Below are 20569 nucleotides of genomic sequence, written 5' to 3' on the forward strand. Positions count from 1 at the left end.
TTCTTACTTGCTGGAAGTAAAGCACACAACAGTTCTGCTGAGTATGAGAAAATCCACAATGCCTAACAAGCAGGCTGAGGAAATCAAAGGTGGGCAGTGGACTTTTCATAATCTCTACACAGAAGTTCACCTAATGATTCTCATCCCTCAAAGGCAAGTAAGTGAATCCTGAAGTAAGAAAGTATTTCCACTGTTAGTACCCAAGGAGACAAGCCTCACACAGGACAGGCTGAGATGAATTGCACAAACTGCCCTGAGCTCAAGGGACGTGGAAGAGGCTGAAAAGCAACTTTTGTGCCAAGTTTTTTCCTAAGCATTTTGCAGGATGTGCAGCTAAAACCAGTAACAAGATCCTACTGTGCTAAATACTTCTTGCTCCCAGTGTTATCTAGACAGATAGGAAACTGGGGTGTTCAGCAATAAATATAGCACCTCCAACCACCCTCATTCAAAAATAGTGATAAGGATGTCTATGTTTTATATAAAAGCCTAATAGTCAAAACAACCCCCAAAGAAATGAGAAGCAGCCACATTCAAATCGGAGCAGTTTGGGTTGGAAGGGACCTTTACGAGTCACCTAGTCTAACACCAGAATGGGCAGGGACACCTTCCAGCAGACCAAGTTCTAGTGATGGGGCACCTAACACCTCTCTGAGCAACCCAAATGCTTGATCACTGATTAAAAATGTTAGAAAAATTAGTTTCTTAGGCACTTTCAGTCTACTTCGAGCAAGTTGCAATACCAGAGAGGTGAGAATTCGCCTGAGATCGCCTGCAGCGACGACGATCGCTCTCGGGAGCACCTCCCGGCGAGGCTGCTCCCCAGTGGCCTCTCCCTCGGTGAAGGACTCACGGTGCCTTACACTGCCCTCCTGGAGAGTCGCAGCAGGCTGGGGAAAGTTGTGTCAGGGGGGAAACTCCATGGTTCGTGCTGGTTGCAGCTGGATAAAGCTGTTTCTCCTCAAAGCGAGACCCCTGCCCTCAGTGTCCTGTGGGCCCCAGCCCCAGTTCTAAAGCCATGTTGTGCCTTCTCAGCGCTGGCTGGGGACGCTGCAGGAGATCTCGCCCTCGCAGTCGGATACACACACCACTCCCATTTCAACACAGGTACAACCACACTCCCTTTGTGTCTGCTACCTCACGGTGTCCGCAGGGCCGGCGCGCTCCCCTCAGGGCGCGGTGCCCTCAGGTGCGGTGCCCGCGCTCCCCTCGGGGTTCGGTGCCCTCAGGTGCAGTGCACGCGCTGCCCTCAGGTGCGGTGCACGCGCTGCCCTCAGGGCGCGGTGCTCTCAGGGCTCGCTGCACGCGCTCCCCTCACGTGCAGTGCACCCGCTCCCCTCAGGGCGCGGTGCACGCGCTGCCCTCAGGTGCGCTCCCCTCAGGGGCGGTGCACGCGCTCCCCTCAGGGTGCGATGCTCTCAGGGCGCGGTGCCCGCGCTCCCCTCAGGGCGCACTCCCCTCAGGGTGCGATGCTCTCAGGGCGCGCTCCCCTCAGTGTGCGCTCCCCTCAGGGGCGGTGCCCTCAGGTGCGGTGCCCGCACTCCCCTCAGGGTGCGATGCTCTCAGGGCGCGCTCCCCTCAGTGTGCGCTCCCCTCAGGTGCGGTGCCCGCGCTCCCCTCAGGGTGCGATGCTCTCAGGGCGCGCTCCCCTCAGGGTGCGGTGCACGCGCTCCCCTCAGGGCGCGGTGCTCTCAGGGCGCGGTGCACGCGCTCCCCTCAGGTGCGGTGCCCGCGCTCCCCTCGGGGCGCGCTCCCGCTGGCCGCCCCGTCCCGCGCTGCCGCTCGGCGCTTCCTTCCGGGCGGCAGCACCGCCCCGGCGGCAGGGATGGAGCGCGGCGCGGCGGGGCCGCTGCCCCTCGGCCGCCCGGCCCCGCCGCTGCCCCTCGGCCGCCTGGCCCCGCCGCTTCTCCGCAGGCTCAGCGAGCTGCTGGACCGCGCGGCGCCCGGCAAGGGCTGGCGGGAGCTGGCGCAGCGGGCGGGGAGCCGCGGCTCGCTGCGGCTGAGGTGAGCGCGGGAGCGGCGGGCCGGGCCGGCGGTGGGTGCTTATCTTTATCCCTCTCTAATCCCCTAAAACACCGAAAGTCCACTTGATAAGTGAAGGTATCACCATCTGCTGAAGGTGTCTCGCCCCCGGGTTTGCGTGGCGCTCGGATTTAAAGAAACGTTGATGAATCTTTTTAGTGGGAATACGTAGCCTTGTATTCGCTTTAGTTAGCTGTCATTAATTCCTTTTTTGTGTTGATTGAATCCGCTGTGATTGAAAGTGCGTGATGACAGCACCGAAGTTGTAACTGCAGAGTTCAGATGTAGTTAACTACGCTACACAGTGGGTGAGTTAGCCTGGGCTCCGGCAGTCATTTGTTTACAGAAACTTTAAAATCTATCTTCCTATACTTTGAAGTTAAGAGTCTGACTCACTCTCTACAGCTTCTAAATTAGGCTCATGGAAATGAAAGGCGCTGTACTACTTTTTCTGCTGAGACTTTACAAGTGAGAAATAGAAGGTTTCCTAATACATTTGCTGAGAATTTCGGGGTATATACATCTGTTGTACCATCCAGCTCACTAATACCAGTTTCTGTCTGTGGAGGTGTCACTGAATGACCTCTGAACTCCTGAAACTTGAAGGAAATGCTGCAAATATGTGCAAATCAGCTAGGAATTTCCCATCTCTATTTTACAAAGTATTTTTATTTATCTACAAGTGATTGTTAACCCAGGTCCTTTCTGAGAGAAGGGTGTTAAGAAGGTCTGTGATGTCTTTCTCACATTGCTCTGTAGCCCTCTGGATTTGGAGCAGTGTTCCCTGCAGGTGCTGGAGCCAGAAGGCAGCCCCAGCTGGAGTCTGCTGAGGCTGCTGGGGGATCGGGGCTGCACTGTGCTGGAGCTGGCAGAGTCCCTGCAGGCCCTGGAGCACACTGAGGCTCTCCGGTGTCTCAGCCACTCAGGTCAGTTCTGGGCTGTGCTTTCACTGCAGCCCTGGATTTTAGACTGGAAACACTCAAGGTTACACTCTACAGTAACTAAAAACATCTTTAGTGCTTGAATTCTGAATTGAATTTTTCTGGTCTATGTTCTTAAGAGCTGTTTGTGATGCGGGTCTGGAGAAATTTTTAAAAAAAGTGGAAATTTTGGAAAGAGCATATCTTCTTAATTTTTCTGTCCTTTCCATTGAAATAATAGAATTGCTTTTTGTATTGGGTAATGCTAGAGGATTGTGATGCTCAAAAACTACTTAACACAGCTGCAGGAAGCAGCAGAGGAAGTTGCATGGGGAACTGAGGTAGTGATCTCCAGTGCTAGGTGTAGAAGGAAGTGATTTTGGAGTGAGGAAAGCAGGGAACTTCAAAGTGCTGTAGATTTTTTGGAGTAGCTGTCAGTGTGTTCCACTCTTTCAGAGTAATCCTTTGTGTGCAGGCAGCTGATAGAACCCACTGCCCTGCCAGGCAAGGTTAATGATTTCCAAATTCCATGTGCTTTCTGTTTCAGGCTGTTGTCTCCATGGATTCTGGTCTAGTTGTACCATCCAGAGCAAAGAATGCTTTGAATAATGATTTTTAAACTTTCTCTTCAGTTGACTTCCCCTCCTTCTTCTGATGACCTTGGCTATACCTTGGATCTGTTTTTGGGACCATCCTGTAACAAGATGGTTTAGGTTAGGGAAATAACTGCATCATATCAGAGTAATGTCAGAGTTGCTCTCCTGGCAGTTAAGATTTGAAGTGGAAAATTTTACCTTGCAGAAAACCCCAGCCTTGTCTTCTGCAGGAGTCGGAGGCATAAAGCTGAAGCCAAGGATTCAGCTCGTAAGAGTGTATAAGGAATAGCAGGAAAACATACTCTGTTGGACTTAAACTCTGACTGCTTTTGACTCCCACAGGCTGGGCCTTAATCTGAACAGCTCAAAGAAATTGTTGGGAGTGAGCAAACGGTTAAAACTAGGAATATCTTTCCAGAAAGGGATCTGTGATACCATGAGACATATTATTTCCTTTAAAATGAAAATATCTGAATGATTAATTTTAAATCTTTTATGGGCTCCATGGAGTACTGATCAATTTGAGCATTGGAACTGTGCATATACACACTACAAACAAATTATTTTCAAGTATATTTAATGACAGAAATGTTCTTTGCTTCAAGAGCAATTTAAATGCAAATATAAATTATGGACTTGTATTTCTTCATAACTTTCCTATGTGTAAATTCTTTCTTAAAGGTGTGAAGATTGTTGTGCAACCAGACTCTCAAGCAGTGCTCTCTGGTCAGGCTGTCAAGTTGTGCTGCTGGGCAGCAGGACACCCATTTGTGCACTACCAGTGGTTCAAGCAGGAAAAAGAGGTGAGAGTTCATAAAGAATGCAGGGGTTTTAAATAGTGACAATAACACATGATGATTTTGGATCGTCCTTTTTTCAAGACTCTTATTCACAGTGAGAGAAGATTGCTGTGTATACTCATAAAACTGAAAGTTTAAGAGATGTTGGATAATGATCCTGTGAATGTACTAAAACAAAACACTGATTCCTTATCTTCACACTGCTTCATTCCTGAGGGCTGTCAGTGTGGAATGGGGCAGAAAGGAATCTGTCAGTTCAGTTATCTCAGCCTACCAGTGAATTTTGAGTGAGTGAAGGAGTTCGGGATGGTGTTATGGACTTGGAAAGAAATATCATAAAGCTTGATCCTGATTTAGATTAAATCAATCGAAATGGAAGTATTTTTGGTTTACCTGTGGTGCAGGTTCCCCATGGTAATTCTCCAGAGCTGGTTTTGAGTCCAGTGAGTGTAAAGGATTCTGGCTTTTACATCTGCCGAGTGAACAGTGACTCTTCTTTCATGTTCAGTCGGTGGGCACGCCTTGAAGTTCGTGAGCTTCAGGATGCACCTCATGGTGAGTGGCAGAAATGCCTCCTGGAAGTGCTTTCCTGCTTCCTCAAGGCACTTGGGTCCCTGCTGCTGTGCTTGGGTTGTCTCACACTTCCTTTTCTTGTTCCTTTGTTTTCATTTTTTAAGGGCGCTTAATGGGTTTGCCTGAAAACAAGCTGTGCATTTGTAATCAGCCTCAGCCACAAACCCTGACAGTGGGGGATGCTTTGGTACTAGAATGTGGAGCTGTTGGAAACCCAATTCCTAATTACCAATGGTTCAGAAATGGATTTCCATTGGCAAATGGGAGCAAAAATGTCTACACAGTAAGTTATTGCAACGGGCCACGCTTTTGGGAGCTAATGTTAAGCACCTTGAGCTTACCACAGAAAGTTCTCTTGCAGAAAATAATTTCTCCAGAACCTTAATAACTTCTGATGAAGTGCTGCTTTTAGTTTTTTTACTTTTTCTTGCCTGTAAGGCTTCGGTGCAAGGCTCAAATACCTGGTGCAGGTATTTTTTTGAGGTCTGTTGGGATGATTGTAATGATGCTTGCATAGGTAACTTACGTGGACGTGGGACATCAGGGAACATATTGGTGTCATGTGTTCAACGACCGGGAGGACGAGGACAGCAAGAAGGTAGAAGTCATTGTAGGTAAGGAATTCTTTCTTCTGTTTCATACAGGTCAGCTCCTTTGTCCATTTCTTCCACATCGCTGAAATTGATTTTTGAAGCTTTCAATATCAAGCCAAGCACATGCCTTCTCTGTTTTCAGTTTATCCTTTTGTTAAAACACCTGTGCTTGCATCCAGCAAATGGAATTTGAGAGCTTTGAGTTTTTATGGTAACCAGCACAGAAATGCTATCCCCTTTTGGCCCTGGCAGCATGTGTCTTGCTAGCAGATTGCAAGCTGATTTATGCTTTATGACAATTAAAAACCACTTTAACCCGTGCTGGGGACACAAACTCTGTTACATGGAGTCCTTCAGCAATCAGGACAGGTGAGATTGTTCAAGCAGAATGAATGAACATGTTTCAGTGCACGTGTATTTGCAGTGAGCTGAAGAGGAGCAGATGTGTTTGTAAAGCTTCCAGATCTATCTGGCAATACAGATAAGAAACACCCTAGTTTAGTACTCCTGAGTTTCAGGAATCATTACTCTACAGTGTTATGGCCAGTACAGATTTACACTGCTGTAAAGTGAGCCAGATTGCAGAGCAGCTTGACAGTGCCCTTTGTCTTTCACCTTGTGTGCTAACTCTCATAACTGAGAGCTTCTCTTCCAATTTTTTCCCCTCCTTAAAACGCAAGGAAGGAAAACTATGGCAGTGGAGTGCACAGAAGGTAATGTAAACCTCTAGTTGTGAATCAAAACTCAGTGCTGGGGATGACAGGTTGTTGAGTGTGCTGCTAAAAGGGGTGTGTGGGTTAAGAGCTTGGATTTAAAACACTGATGGATGATGCAACAGTCCTTTTGCATGTGCTTCTCTCTTCTTTGCCTGGACTGGACACCTGTGTGATCTAGATCACACAGGAGAAAAGCCAGGCTATTTTCTTCTTTTGTGGTATTCAAATGAATATAAAGATCTGAAGATTACTTCAGTGGGGCTCGGGAGGCAACATCCCAGCAAGAAAATCTGGAGATGTTCAGGAACCTGAGTGATTTTAAGAGAGCTGGCTAGAGCTAGTTGCAGTGTCAATTCCATGTCTGCAGAAGAGTTTCTTGCAACATCCTCAGGATGATTTCTGTTCTCCTTTGCATTGTTGCAACAGGGAGGAAGAAGTGTAGTGCCCTTTAATGTTGGTACCATCCCTTCACACTGAGCATCTCTGAGTGCAGTATTCACAGCACAGGGGATTGTGTGCCATGGCACCAGGCTGCTCTGAGGGAGCACTGCTTCTTCAGAGATGTTACTTTTCTTTTCCCTGCTTTCCATGTTCTCAGAATAAAGAGGTAAAACCCCTGGTAGCTTAGAATGTTTGAAAATTGTGTCTGAAGTCTTTCTGAATACACATGCCTTCAAAAAATCAGATTTTTTGCTCAGGATGTTGCTTTTTCAGCAGCCCATCTGTTCTCCAGTGGGATGATTCTGGTACCTTGTTCCTTTTTCCTTCAACCTACTTGCATGCCTGTGGGATTGAGGTGTCATAACTATCCCCCTCTTTGTTTTTACATCTTCTGTATTGCAATGCTGTGTCTAGTACAGCTTACTGTATTGCTATAGGATTTTCTCTTCTCTGTGTAGAATAAACACAAGAGGTTTCATTTGCAGAAATGCAAAGCCAAAGTGTTTTAGAAAGGCAACTTATTTTCTGTGTACAGCTTTGTTTAATAATGGCATGGCAGGTACATTTTTACTAATAAAATGGGGGTTCTTCTTCTTGTTTAAACTATTATTTTATCGGTGTTTTCCTTCACAGAAGATTTCAGTGATCTTCAGGAATCAGGCAAGTGATAAGTTTTGAAAAAACTTTAGTTTTGCATTTTCATTTTATGTTACAAGTCACTGAAGGTTTGCTGGGTGCAATATAAACTTTACTGTATTTGGATGCATCTGTAACTGAGAATGGAATAGGAGCTGGTATCATCTTAAGAGCAGCACATCTTTCTAGTTCCAAGAGATTTAACTTAAAGCATATAGAGAATCACAGGGGTGCTGTTTGTAAAATCACCCAAGGCTGCACACCTACTTCCACAGATACAAAGGGAATTATTTTTGTTGTCTGTGGTTTCTTGGGACTTTCAGTTTTAGCACATTGCTGCTTTCTCAGGTAATTAATGTGAAAAAGATGTAAGCTGTCTGGCTATCACTCATGATATGTTGAATGGCATATTTCCTGCAGTCATGTTGGAGTCAGCCAGTGTGATTTGAAGTCTGTTAGGTGTTTATTATAGAAGTGTAGATCCATAGTGTTGCCCCAGGGGGGATTATCCCTGTTACAGTTTTCCCAAAACCTCAACTCCCAAAGATAAGTTTCCTGGGTTAGGTTGTCCAATACATTTCTGTTTGCCCAGCCTCAGTTTCAAGCACTAGAGGGCTTCTCTGCCATGCTGTGTTACCTGGGTGTGCCACTTTGGCATACTGCTTACTGTTTCTCTTGGCACAGCATTGGCTCTGCCACCCCTCTGTGAAGCACAAAATAAAAGAATTCTCACATCCAGATGGGAATCCCTGCTAAGCATCCCCCACCTTGCATGTCTGCATTTTGCTTGGAGAGGATGAACTGTTCAGATGTCACTGAAAGTGCCAGTGTGCAGTTTGTGAAATTCAAAATCTATTCTTTCTTAGTCTATAGAACTAGTTATTCACATCCTGTCAGCTTGTTTGCTGGAAAGGGTAAAGGAAATCAGCTAAACAAAAACAACAATATTAACAAAACACCCCCAAACCCCATCCAAAAGAGAAACAGGACTTTTTTCTTACATTAAACTAGCAAAGTGTTAGACAAAGCAGTGCCACTAGACTGTTGCTGTGGGGAAGATGCAGTTCTTTTTCTGTAGTCATTGACACACTGCTCTTTTCTTCTATTTCAAGCAGACCCACAAGAAGAACCAAGTCACAGACCTGTGGGTAAGTAGTTTTGAACTGAAATGACTGTATGTATTTGACATCTAAGAAGCAGATTTTTCTGCTTCTGAGTATTGCTACTACTGACACTGCCAGTGCAAGACCTATGGGGCAAATAGAGAGCTCCAGGGAGGGAGATCTGTTGTGTAGTCTTTTTAGAATGCTTGCTTGCCCTTTCAGGAGTAAACTCTGCTGAGGGCACCAGTATTTTTAGTGACCCTGTGAAGCATCTGCAGCTTCTCATCTGTTTCAGTTTACTGCTTCAGATTCTGTGGCCAGCCTTAGCCAGTGTGTTACTGCATTCCTTTGAGCACTGAGAGGCAGTGCTTTTGGGATGATGTGATAGAGAGGATTGCTATCCTGTCTGCTGAGAAGTGCTGTCCTTGCAGGCTCAGCTCTCTCTGTTCCATCATGTGAATGCTTTGATGCTGAGCTGAAGCTCATAAAGAGATGGGTAGCACATGTGATATGAATAGTTGCTAGGTTTTTTTAATCACATTGAGTGGCAGGCATGTTGTCCCATTGATACTAAACCGGTGGAAAGGCTGCTGGCCTCTGTCAGAATTTTATGACTCTTTCAGGTTCATCAGTGTGAGGAGGAGTGTAAGTGCTCCCCTCTCACACAGGTAAGTTTTTTTCTTCAGGCTGAAAAGAGAGTTGAGCTGTGTTGTTGGTGTGGGATGACTTGCAAAATCACATAAAATATTGTGCCTGAATGAGACTGGATACTTTTTCCACTTTGGAAAACCTTAAATTTAAAGGTGTTGAATCTCTGGAATATATAAATGTGATGTGTTTTTTTTCTCTGTGTGTATTGGCAGCCACAGACAAGGTGGCTCTGTTGATAGGAAACATGAGCTACTGGAATCATCCCCAGCTCAAGGCCCCAATGGTAGATGTCTATGAACTGACCAGTTTGTTAAGGCAGCTGGATTTCAAAGTCGTTTCTTTGCTGGATCTTACTGAGTCTGAGATGCGAAATGCAGTGGATGAATTTTTACTTCTCCTGGACAAAGGTGTTTATGGTAAGGACACCTAAAATCCCTTCTGAAGTAGGTCAGTTTTGTATGTATCAAGTAGCAACATCTGGTATTTGCCTCTGCTAAACAAACTTCAGGATAAAGATGATGTATGTAGAACAGGAAGAATAATTAAAGGCACCCACCAGCATATCCTCTGACTTTGGTTAAAATGTTATTGTTCCTTTGCTTTTAGGAAGTAAAAAACAGAACACGGAGGCAGTTCCATTATTTTAGGAAGTAAAAAAATAGAACAGGTCAAATGTTTGAACCTTATTCTTTAACCACACCTAAACATGCAGTGCGGGCTTTTATTTTGTTTGATAGTATTGGTAGTACGTTGCCTAGATTTGATTTTGGGGGACAAAGCACAAGACAGAAGTGGGGGAGAGCATGATGGAATTGATGCATGGAGCAAAAGCCTAGCACAGAAAAGGCCAAGAGTGATCTGGTTTGGAGTGTAAGAAATGTTCTTAGCTTTTCCACTGACTGCCACTGTTTTGTCATTTTTCTAAGATGGTGTTTGCTAAGATTGTATAAAAAACACCAGAAATTATTTAGGACAGAGAGCAAAAAGTTTTCCTCAGTCCCTATTTAATAGATTGCAGAATTCCTGTAGTAAAAGTCGATTTGAGAAAACATTATTTGATCCCTTTTTGGAACACAAGGTCAGCTTATTTCTTAGCATGGCTTATTTTGTGGGTGTGTTACCTGATGCTCTGTCTGTGCAGAACTGCCTGCTCTGACATTTGGGCATTTATATCTGAGCCAAAACCTGCCTGACACGAAGCCTTGGTCTGGCAGGAACATGAGGCTTTCAAGAGCAGTTTGCTTTTATTATTCCTTGGGAAATAGATAGGCTTATCTGTTTGGGTGAACCTTTGAGATTTTTGCACCTTCTCAATTTTTCCCAGTAATTGTGGACATGAATGTAGCAAATAAAGTACTGAAAGGCTTTAATGAGGTTCTCAGCAGCGCATGTGAAAGCTCTTACATGGCATGTTTTTGCAGTTGTACTTTTCCAGCCAGTTGATAGAAAAGGTAAGCAGAATAGTTTTTCGGTGGTGTTTGGCAATAACTACTTCAGTTTAAATGATCACTTTGTTCTTGCTGCATAGTGGCTGTTAATGGCTTAAAGCCTGTAAAAGATGCTGTCAGTGCACAAATGGGTAATGATTTATTACCTTTTCTAGTGAGCATATCTTCAAATAGACGAGGCATAGTGGCTACTGCTGTTTAGTCCCTGCTACATATAACCTGATGCCTAGTAGGTTGTGTAATTCTGGCTTACTGCCAGGAAAGTGGCATTTCAGTTGCTGGTCCTTAAGGGCAGGAGTAGTAAACAAAGTGATGATGATTGTCTCCTCTGCTGCCTTAGTCTGTGCTGTTCTAAATGTAGGCTGCAATTAACATTGTATTCCACACAGGGTAAAGGCACAGGCACATGTGTTCAGAAGGCTAAAAATATTGAGGCTGCTTTCTTTTTAAATGAGAGGGACTGAGGGAGGGAAGCAGATATCACTGAAATGCTGACGTCTTTGAGGAACCTGAGCCTACTTAAAATTGTTGTGTGTGAGTCTCCGTTGAGGCCCTCCAAACATGTTTACTCCACTTACCCTGGGTATGTGCAGATTTATTTCTGATGGTGAGCTCAGCATATTAACTGTTGCAGGTACTTGGCACATAGCACAGTCATCTGCCAAGGACAGGAAAGGAATGTAGCCAGTCAGTAAGTCAATTACTACAGAATATATGCTCAGATAGATAGAATCTCAAATATAACCCTGATTTAGGTCCACATCCAAACTCTGGAAATCACATGAAGACTTTCCTTTTAACTCGGGGCCTGACACAAGGTCATGCTGTTGCACTTCATATTTTTAGCTCTCTTGAAGCTCACCAAGCTCAGCTCAACCCTCATATTTTCATTTCTTGTAGCTGTGTGTAGTGAAAAGGTGGAAACCTCTAGCACACCCACCTCCATGAGCTATATTAACAGTAGGTCAAATTAATATGTTAGGGTGAAGCTTCTTTTGGGTTTTCTCTGAATATGCCTCTCTTGTAGTGACTTAAATTTTTCAGCAAATTTCAATAAGAATAACAAGATAAGAATATCACATCTCCAGCCAGCATAAATTGTCAGAATTCTGTTGACTTTTGTTCAGCTGAGAATTATATTCTAATTGCAGATCTGACCCACAGACTGCTTTGACTAGATAAATAAAATATAAAATATTGAATTCGCATCATTAAGGAAAAGCAGCACTGGGAATAGGCAATAGGAAAAATCAGTTAAATCATACAACTTGATTGTTGTGCAATCTGGTAACTACATTTTATGGCAGTAGAGATTATTGATTCTAAGATCATCTAATCTTCATGCAAATTTATATGACTTTAATATTGGACTTTTTTTTTCATATAAGGAAAACCTAAGCCATAGCTTGCAGTTCCCTTTTTCAGGGTTCAGAAAAACTTTCTTTAATGCCCTGATCAAGTTGGTTTTTTCTACAGAAATATTTTATGTTTTATTAAAGATTCTAAATCTTACAATGTTGTAGACTGTTGTGTAGTGACACATGAGGGACATGATGGCAGGATAATAATTTCTGGCTAGGTAAGCATGCAAAGAGTTTGTTTGTTGAGTAGTCCCAGAAGAGTCATGAATCTGTAACTATGAGATACAGCTGCAATCAACTGAACATGAGCTGTTGGTAGTTTGGTAATGGGGATGTGCCTTGGAGTCCTACCAAACTCTTCAGCATTTCTTTTCTGTCTGTAAACTGCAGACTTACTGCTGCTCGGAGCTCTGTAATTGCACATGTGAAGATGTCTCACAGTTGGCCCATTTCCTTGTTCCTATCTGTCAGCTGCACATTACCTATAACAGGCTGTCTCTGCTAGAGGTCACAGCTACTCAGAGCATTTTAAGAGTGTGTAACTTGGTGTGTTTATGCAAATATCTAACTGATTTATTGCACATGTGGTTTTTGTGCTTCTTTTAATTTATTGTGTCAGTGCATTGTGGAGTTGATGTTGATGTGGCTGGGAGTGGCTTCAGAGAGCTCCCTGGCCCACGTTCAGTGTGTGGGGGGTTCTGACCAGCTCAGGTGGACACAAGTCTGATGCTCTGCTCCCTGTCACACCTCTTGTGAACTCAGGTTTGTTGTACTATGCTGGCCACGGCTACGAGAACTACGGGAACAGTTTCCTGGTTCCTATTGATGCCCCAAAGCCCTACCACTCAGCAAACTGCCTGTGTGTGCAGAGCATCCTGCAGCTGATGCAGGAGAAGCAGACGGGGCTCAACGTCTTCCTGCTGGATATGTGTCGCAAAAGGTATGGCCTGCCCTGCTGAGAGCTGGCCTCAGCTCCTGGGGATCTGCACAGAGAGCTGGGCCTCCTGCTGGGAACTCACTGCCCTGCAGGGCTCGTGGTTCTGAGAACTCACAGCACCTGAGTGCTTTGAGCATCAGTAGGATTCACCCACAGACCTCTGCCTGTGGCCTTGGGTGGAGATGCAAACCTGGTGGTTGGACTTTGGTGCATACCTGCCTCCTGATTTCAGTGACATTTATTTCCTTCTTGCTGTTGTTTTTTAAAAGTTATAGAAATGAAATTGGGCATCTGGAAGAGGAAATGGGACCCTTTCCTCTGGGGTCATTATCCATTCATTACAGGGAGGAAGGGGAATCCCTGTGATCAAAGGCATGTTAACTTAGCAGAAGAACTCAAGTGAAGTGCTTATTTTAAAACTCTTGATAGCCATGGATTTTGCTTCTATACTGAGGATACTGTATCTTTAGAGCTTAAAAACCAACTGATTTATGGGATTTTTTTACACAAAGTACTGTGTTCTTCCCATGTTGAAAACTACTATGATCAATGAAACTTGCACTTGAAATCAGCTCTTCAGTCAGCACTTCTGGCACTTGGTCTCTGAGGAATGTTTCATAACAGAAAATTGCTGGTGCTTTAGTACCTGTGGAGCCTCTGAACTTCTCTGCTGATGAAATGCCCATGACACAATTCAGCTTTGCAATCTGCTGTCCACATGCAAAGTCCATCCACATAAGCCTCAGACTAACAACCCATGTTGTTAGTTCCCATGTGGGGAAAAGAAAAACTTTTTTAAAAATGCCATTTTTAAATACCCTAAAATAGGTGGATATCAGAATTGTGTTTTGCAGAGATTGTTGCCAAACTCTACTGGTTACTGCAGCATGCCCTTCTCTGGGTAGTGCATGGTGCCTCTCTTTACACTGCCCTCAGGCAGAGTGTTGATGGTGCTGACTTTTGTATTTGAGAGTCAGAATTCATTCCAGACTTGCAGGAGTGAAACAAATTACTGGTTCTGAACTCTGCTCTTTTTTGTATTTTGAATTTGTTGCCATTATTAGTTCTCAAATTATTATTTTACTTTGGTGTGTTTCCATTTATTACAGAAATGAATATGATGACACAATTCTTATCTTGGATGCTCTGAAGGTTACAGCCAACATTGTTTTTGGATATGCAACGTAAGGAAGTTTTTCTTCTTCTGTGCCACAGAAATGACTGCAATTGTATAGCTGAACTTTTTCAGAACTGTGCTGTGGGCCAGGAACCTTGCTCACTTTTCACGTGCAAAAACTGCTGAATAGAAGTATTCAGGAGCTTTATGAAAGTCATCTATAATAAATTTAAGCTCCTCATGATCAGTTTGATGAACAGGTCTAGTCTGGGATGTCATTTTAAGAGAAACTTCCATCAGCTGCTTGCAAGGGAACACAGAGAGCAGGTTGGCCTTGGACACAACCTGGTTTTCAAATTGTGTGGTTTCTTTTCCCATTCCCAATATAAATTTAGTCTTAATCATGCAGGTTTTTCAGTGTTTTTTCATTCTCTGATGCTGATGATCTCACAGGTGTCAAGGAGCAGAAGCTTTTGAAATTCAGCAGTTGGGGTTGGCCAATGGAATCTTCATGAAGTTCCTGAAGGACCGTTTGTTAGAAGACAAGAAGGTCACTGTTCTGCTTGATGAGGTTGCAGAAGGTGAGCTCCAGCTTACTGCACTAACAGTGTCCCCAGTCTGCATTACTGAAAACAGCTTTGCTTCCATGTCCTTCCTCTCATGGTGAATCTGTTACACTACTTAAATCTCTTTCTTACTGCATTTTGTTCAAATAGCAGCTGCCACTGGATTGCATATTAACAACATTGCTGATGCTGAGCTTCTTTAATAGTGTTCAGTTTTATACTTTCCTCTTCAGTGAACCTTATTTGTTCTGAGTATTTGCATGGAGCTTTGAGTTGTCCATCCACAAAACTGCCCTTCTGTCCTGTGGTGCCAGCTGCTTGTGGCAGTCCAGTCATTTGCACGTTCATTTAAACATTTAACATAGTCCTACTTGCCTCAGAGTGCTATAGCAATGATAATGATTTGTTCTCTAAGTGCAGTAAAAAGGGCAGTGCACTGTGTTAATTTGCCTGGTTCAGTGATTGTATTTTGGAGTTGATTGGAGAGGCACTAAAGTGAAGAGTGTGGAGGGAAAGCGTCCTGCTTCTCTGCAGACACCTGCCCCAAGCACAGAACAGTGTCAGACTGGGTGTGTAGGTGCATCAGCCCAGCTCAGCCCTGGGTTCAGCAGCCTGGGGCAGCTGCAGGTCACAGTTTTGTGTTGTATTCAGGGTGCAGGAAGGATTGACCTGTCAGGCAGCGTGACAAGCACTGCTGTGAGCATTGCCAGGTGTTGGAGTGCAGGTGCTGTGCAGAGGAATGTTCCCATCAGGTGTTTCCATGGAAACAGCCCCCATGGAAGGGGCTGCAGCTGCTGGCACCGTGGTTCTTGCTGTGCCTTTGCCACAAGAGTGCAGTGCTGGCTCATGGTCGGCTTGGTGGCCACCAGGTCCCCAAGGTCCTTTCCTGCAGAGCTGCACCCCAGTGAGTCCAGGCCCTTTGTGGATGTGTGCAGGGGATTATTCTGCCTGGGAGCAGAGCTTGGTTTTCCCTGTCACTGGACTTCATTACATTCCTCTGCCCAGTGCCACAGCCTGAACAGGACCTTCTGAAGAGCAGTACAGTCTTGTGGGGTATCAGCCACTCCTCTCAGTTTTTAATCATCTGCAAACTTGCCAAGTTTAGCACTCTGTCCTGACATGTGGGTCATTAGTGATGCTGTTAAATAATCAATATTGGGCCCTTGTATCTAAACCTAAAATATTCCCCTTGCCCCCAGTTCTTTAGAATAACCTCCTCCAATGGAATTACTCACATTCTTGAAATTAGTCTCTCTAATTAGGACCTTGCCCAGTCAGAGCTGTGATGCTGCTTGGGCTGGCTCTGAGGAACAGGGGATGATGTTGGCCAGGCCTCGTGCAACCCCTCGGGGCTCTGCAGAGCTGCATTGGCCTTCAGGGAAGGAGGAAGCAAGGAACACTTGTAAAACTGCAGCTCTTGATGGGTGTGCTGGCTCTGGCATAAACACAGCAACCACACATTGCAGGAGGGCACTTCATTCAGTTGGAATTGTAGGAGCATTGATTTTGAAAGAACCTCTCTGCATCTTGTTTTTAGATATGGGCAAGTGTCCCCTTACCAAAGGCAAGCAAGCCCTGGAGATCCACAGCAGCTTGTCAGAGAAAAGGGCACTAACTGATCCTGTCCAGCAAAGCACATCTTCTACAGAGTCCCTGGCACGGAACCTGCAGTGGGCCAAAGCTCATGGTACAGTACAGTCTGCTTTTACACCATCCTACTGCCATGGTGGGAGAAGGAAGAGCAAGTGCTCTTGAATGGGAATGGAAGAAATTCAAGGTTATAGCTGCATTTTCACTACTGTGTTCAGCTGGAAGTTTTATTGTTGGGGTTTACCCCTACATGAGGTAGTAAAGAGTAAGGTGACATGTAGAATTCATTTATTTTATATTTATATAAAATTATATAAATATATTTATATTTAAGACTACTCAGACAGTGGAGAGGAGACACAGGTTGTCTGTCTTCAGGGACAGTCTCCCAGTACTGCATGTCTAGCAGTGACATTTGTAAGATGTCACTGATCTCCTTCTCAAGTCATCATCTGAAACAGCCAGATGAACTGTATGGCAAATGTGCATGATGAAAAGAAGTTTTCAATGCAGACAACTAAGAAAAATAAAAATAAGACAGTTCCAGGCTTCCCAGCCATTTAAGAAGGGTAGTGAGGTTTAAGACCTTTTTACCTTTTTCACCTAAACTTGTTGGAGTACATCTTCAAATTTCTTTGGCAGTTGGGGCAGAGGGTCAGGGATGGCATTTCCAAGACCACTCGTTGTATAGGAATGCTCTGTCAGAGATGCAGATGTTTGTTTGTGATGCCAAGCACTTAATTCTTGTTTGTTAAATGATGGAAGAAGAAAAACGCAAGTTTATATTTAGACTGTAACAACGTGTTATTTATTGGCAGAGCTTCCAGAAAGTATGTCTCTAGAGTTCCAGTGTGGTGTTCAGATTCAGCTGGGGTTTGCAGCCGAGTTCTCCAATGTCATGATAATCTATACTCAGATAGTGAAGAAGCCCCCTGAAATCACAGCTTGCAGAGCCCACATCACAGACTTCCCACTTGTAAGTCCTTCCTGCTGCTGTCTCATGATCTTGCTCCTCTGAAGTTGAAAATTTTCTGCTCCACCCATATCATGCTGCATCTTGTATAATGAAATGGGTCTAAAGTGCTGCAACTTCTCAAACTGAAAGAAATACTATTTTATGATCTACAGATTCTGTATCATCAATTAAGTTCTCTTTTCTTTTCCTTGCAACAGGATTTGGATGTAGATCCTAAAGAGACCAATAAAGGAACTCCTGAGGAAACTGGAAGCTATTTAGTATCAAAGGACCTTCCCAAATACTGCCTCTACACCAGGCTGAGTGCACTGCAGAAACTAAGGGTTAGTATATACTGTTCATTACATGTTTGCCCAGAAATTGACATTATTTTTGTTGCTTTGCAGTTCTGTTGAGGCAGCTATTGTTAGTGTAGTAAGTCCTGTGGAGGGAAAGAATGGATAATAACTCAGTTCAGTGACCTTCATTTCAGCTGAAAGGTAGAAGGCAGGGAATTGATGTGTATGCAATCCTGAAACCAGCATGCACAGCCCTTTTCCAGCCCCATGCTGAACTTGGCCAAAATGGTTATTTTTGTGCAGATCACCTCCTGCATGCTCTGAAGGTGTTCCTGTGCTTTTTAGGAAGAAATTACCTGAAGCAGAGCTGCCTCTTAAAAGTCATTAGTAGGAGATGGAAGTTGTGTTTCATCAGCCTGTGCTCATGGGCACAGTTTTTGAAAGGTTCTCACTTCAGCAGACTGGGGCACTGCTGAGTTCTCTGTACCTTTGTGTCATGAGCATCTGTGCCAGGCACAGCCTGGCATCTCTTCTTCAGTGCCTCTGGCAGCTGAGGTAACACAAGTGCTTCTGGAAATAGCCAACGTTCCGTGAGCAAGCAGTGACCAAAAGAGGCCCTCAGGAAACAAGGCCTGCCCATTGTGTCTCCAGCTCTTAGAAAGGTCACTGCTTCTCCAGGAGACCACAGCCTCTCTGAGGGTTTCCTGTAGTGCTTATTTGGAGAGGAAGGATAACTTTTTCTCTCCCCCTCTTTCTGCTTTTACAGGAACATTTAATCTTCACTGTTTGCTTGCACTATGAGTATTCAGGAATAGAAGATACAATGGATGAAAGAAAGGAAATTAATGTTGGGAAGCCCCTTATTGCTAAATTAGGCCTTCACCGTGGATTCAAACCCAGGAACTGTCCCCAGACCTGTTGCATGCCTGGTTATCCTTTCCATAATCCAGTAGAATCGAGTCCAGAGGCAGCTGAACACTACATCCCTAGTCATTGCCATCCCAGCTCCTCTCCAGGTGTTCACCATCCAAACTGTGCTTGCTCACCCAGCATCACACAACCAGGGGCATGTTCCTGCAATGGAACTTCCAGCACACTGGCTTCAAGACATGAAGTACAGCATTATTCATCCGCTGTGGAAAAGAGCAATGTACCAGTAGAGACCACTGATGATGCTGTTGAACTGGAGTTCTTCCTCTCTGACAGCCTTAGCTTCTCTGAACAGCAGTAGCTGGGATGTGTTTGGAATAGAGTGGCCTCCACACTGCCTCTCCATCTTCCCCAGTTTGGAGACTTGTGGGCAAGGCCTGGAGAGTCTAGAGTAGGTTCTGGGAATGAGGTTGTGATAAAAATTTTTCATATCTTAACAGACAAAACTGGACCAATAGGAATGAAAAATGAATGATTTTTATTTTTTTCACCTACTATATGTTGTTTGATACAGGGAAAAATCTGAACTGCTCAGAGTTTCCTATTCTGTTCTTTGGCCATCATGTGTTAGGATCAGTCACTGATGTTCCAGTGCTTTGGATGTAGCCAAAAAGCAGCTCTGACTGCATTCTCCTCTCTGATTGTCAGATGTCCAGTATCTGACAGCATCTGAGATGGGCAAGATCTGTGCAAGGAACCCAAAACCTGGAGAGCCAGCAAACTGACATCACTTTTGTTTTTAAGAGAACTACAGATTATCAGAGGGAGCAAAGAATCATGGCGGATTGTTTTTATTATGATTTTTTTTTTCTTTTACATAACACAGCACTCTTAAGATTTTTGCTGATCTGGTATCTGGTTTTTCATGTTCTGGAAGAACACTAACTGGAAAGATGAGGGCAAGTCCCTGCTCATAGCAAACAAGTTACTGTATGGTCAGTCTCATAGACATGCTGAGGGCTGAAGCAAGCATCACAAGAGAAGTGATCTTTTGTTAGGACTCTGAAAGTCTTGATGCTTTGAAAATACAAAAATATTGGGGTGTGAGGAAACTAAAATCAAAGGGAGTTTTCAGACAGGGGTAGTAGCCTCTTCAGCACTGGTAATATTGAGAAGAAGAATTGCTTTAATTAGGATGCCCATCATAAAAACAAAATAAGTGAATGTTACTGAGGCAGAGGAGCCAGTTTCAGTCTCCAGGGGACAGTGCTGCTGTCTGGTGGCCTGGCAATATGCAGGATGGGCACTGAGGGATGTCCTGGTGGGCCAGAAAACTTCTGAAGGGAATGTCAGTGCATCTTTAACTAGGTCTGGTGGTCTGCAGGTTGCTCTGTGCTGAAAGGTGGATATGGGAACATGGATGTGGCTATTCCAGGATGATAGCCATACTTGAAGTAATCTGTACATGAGCCTGAATTTGTTTTCCTTCTGCAGGGTGTTAAATAGTGCCATACCTATTACTGACAGAGATGTACTTGCATTAACTGTTCTGTGCAGTTGATTCTAAGTCATAGCTATAGCTTGAGACATGGTCTAGGAGTGTAATACTGAGCTAATACTTCATCAGTTTCCTAATTTGTATGAAAGTTTGTCTTTTTTCTTACTGTGTAATAAATCCTTGTCTACAGAATTATGTATTATGTGCTTGTGTATTTGCTACATTCTTCTGTGCCTTCCAGCCTTAAAAAGCCCAAAACTTCATTGAACAAAACATGTAGTGAAAGAATTTCCTTAACAGAAAAGAAGGGCAAATCTAAATCATGAGCTTCAGCTCAAGATATCCAGATCTGGGCCTGGGTTGATACCTTTGGTTCTCAAAGCTCAACCCTTGCCTCTTGAGATGTGTTTGATCTTTAATAGGTACCCTTGGACATATTTATATATGCATTTTGTACTTTTCTGTGTGTGAATTGATTTAAATCCCCTATGGGAGGTATAGTATGGATATTGCCATCTTAGATCTAGAATTAAATTCCTGCTCTGCTTATAGGAATTGAATCATTTCACAAATGTTAAATTAGTCAGCAGTGAGGTGCTGCTCCCTTGCCCAAGTCTGAACCCTGTGACTCAGCAGCAGGGCCTCCCTTAGGCTTTGGCATCCATGGTGCCTGTGTAAATCCTTCTACATTGATTCTAGACAGACTTTCCTCTGTGTCTATCATCCATGTAGCAGCTCCCAGAGTGAACCCTGCCATTCAGCCTCATCACCCTTTGGCACATTTACATTAAACCTGCTTTTGCCAATACCTTAACAGAGGTTCTCTAAGTGACCTGAACCACTCAGACTTGTCCAGATCTGACAAAATCTGCCTGTG

General features: G+C 44.3%; 1 protein-coding gene and 1 long non-coding RNA gene across 6 annotated transcripts in view; one reads left to right on the top strand and one right to left on the bottom strand.

The window, feature by feature from the left end:
- The window catches only part of LOC130265104 (uncharacterized), a 178310-nt gene that overhangs the window by 39874 nt on the left and 117867 nt on the right, over positions 1-20569 (bottom strand). The gene's annotated exons all lie outside the window — the stretch shown is intronic.
- Positions 1810-19884, top strand: MALT1 (MALT1 paracaspase). Of its 5 annotated transcripts, none has more exons than XM_056513902.1 (17): positions 1810-2004; positions 2782-2948; positions 4220-4341; positions 4743-4893; positions 5016-5194; positions 5429-5525; positions 6185-6217; positions 7295-7321; positions 8410-8445; positions 9264-9467; positions 12623-12800; positions 13907-13981; positions 14368-14495; positions 16018-16167; positions 16889-17046; positions 17244-17369; positions 18091-19884. In XM_056513902.1, exons 1-17 carry the CDS (start codon positions 1826-1828, stop codon positions 18553-18555), a joined length of 2475 nt encoding a protein of 824 aa, XP_056369877.1. In that variant the 5' UTR covers positions 1810-1825; the 3' UTR covers positions 18556-19884. The 5 variants fall into 5 exon arrangements, with proteins under 5 accessions (XP_056369877.1, XP_056369879.1, XP_056369880.1 ...); XM_056513904.1 differs by having other exon boundaries at positions 8413-8445; XM_056513907.1 differs by lacking the exon at positions 1810-2004 and adding an exon at positions 2060-2490.

This window comes from Oenanthe melanoleuca, chromosome Z (assembly GCF_029582105.1).
Source record: "Oenanthe melanoleuca isolate GR-GAL-2019-014 chromosome Z, OMel1.0, whole genome shotgun sequence".
In the NCBI taxonomy this organism is placed as follows: domain Eukaryota; kingdom Metazoa; phylum Chordata; class Aves; order Passeriformes; family Muscicapidae; genus Oenanthe; species Oenanthe melanoleuca.

What these genes read in the sequence shown, in the direction of transcription:
- MALT1 (XM_056513902.1), top strand. Translation starts at nt 1,826, where the DNA reads ATGGAGCGCGGCGCGGCGGGGCCGCTGCCCCTCGGCCGCCCGGCCCCG. An exon ending in GAAGGTAGAAGTCATTGTAG is followed by an intron (nt 5,526 to 6,184) that starts GTAAGGAATTCT and finishes TTAAAACGCAAG; the next exon opens with GAAGGAAAACTATGGCAGTG. An exon ending in GGCAGTGGAGTGCACAGAAG is followed by an intron (nt 6,218 to 7,294) that starts GTAATGTAAACC and finishes TTTCCTTCACAG; the next exon opens with AAGATTTCAGTGATCTTCAG.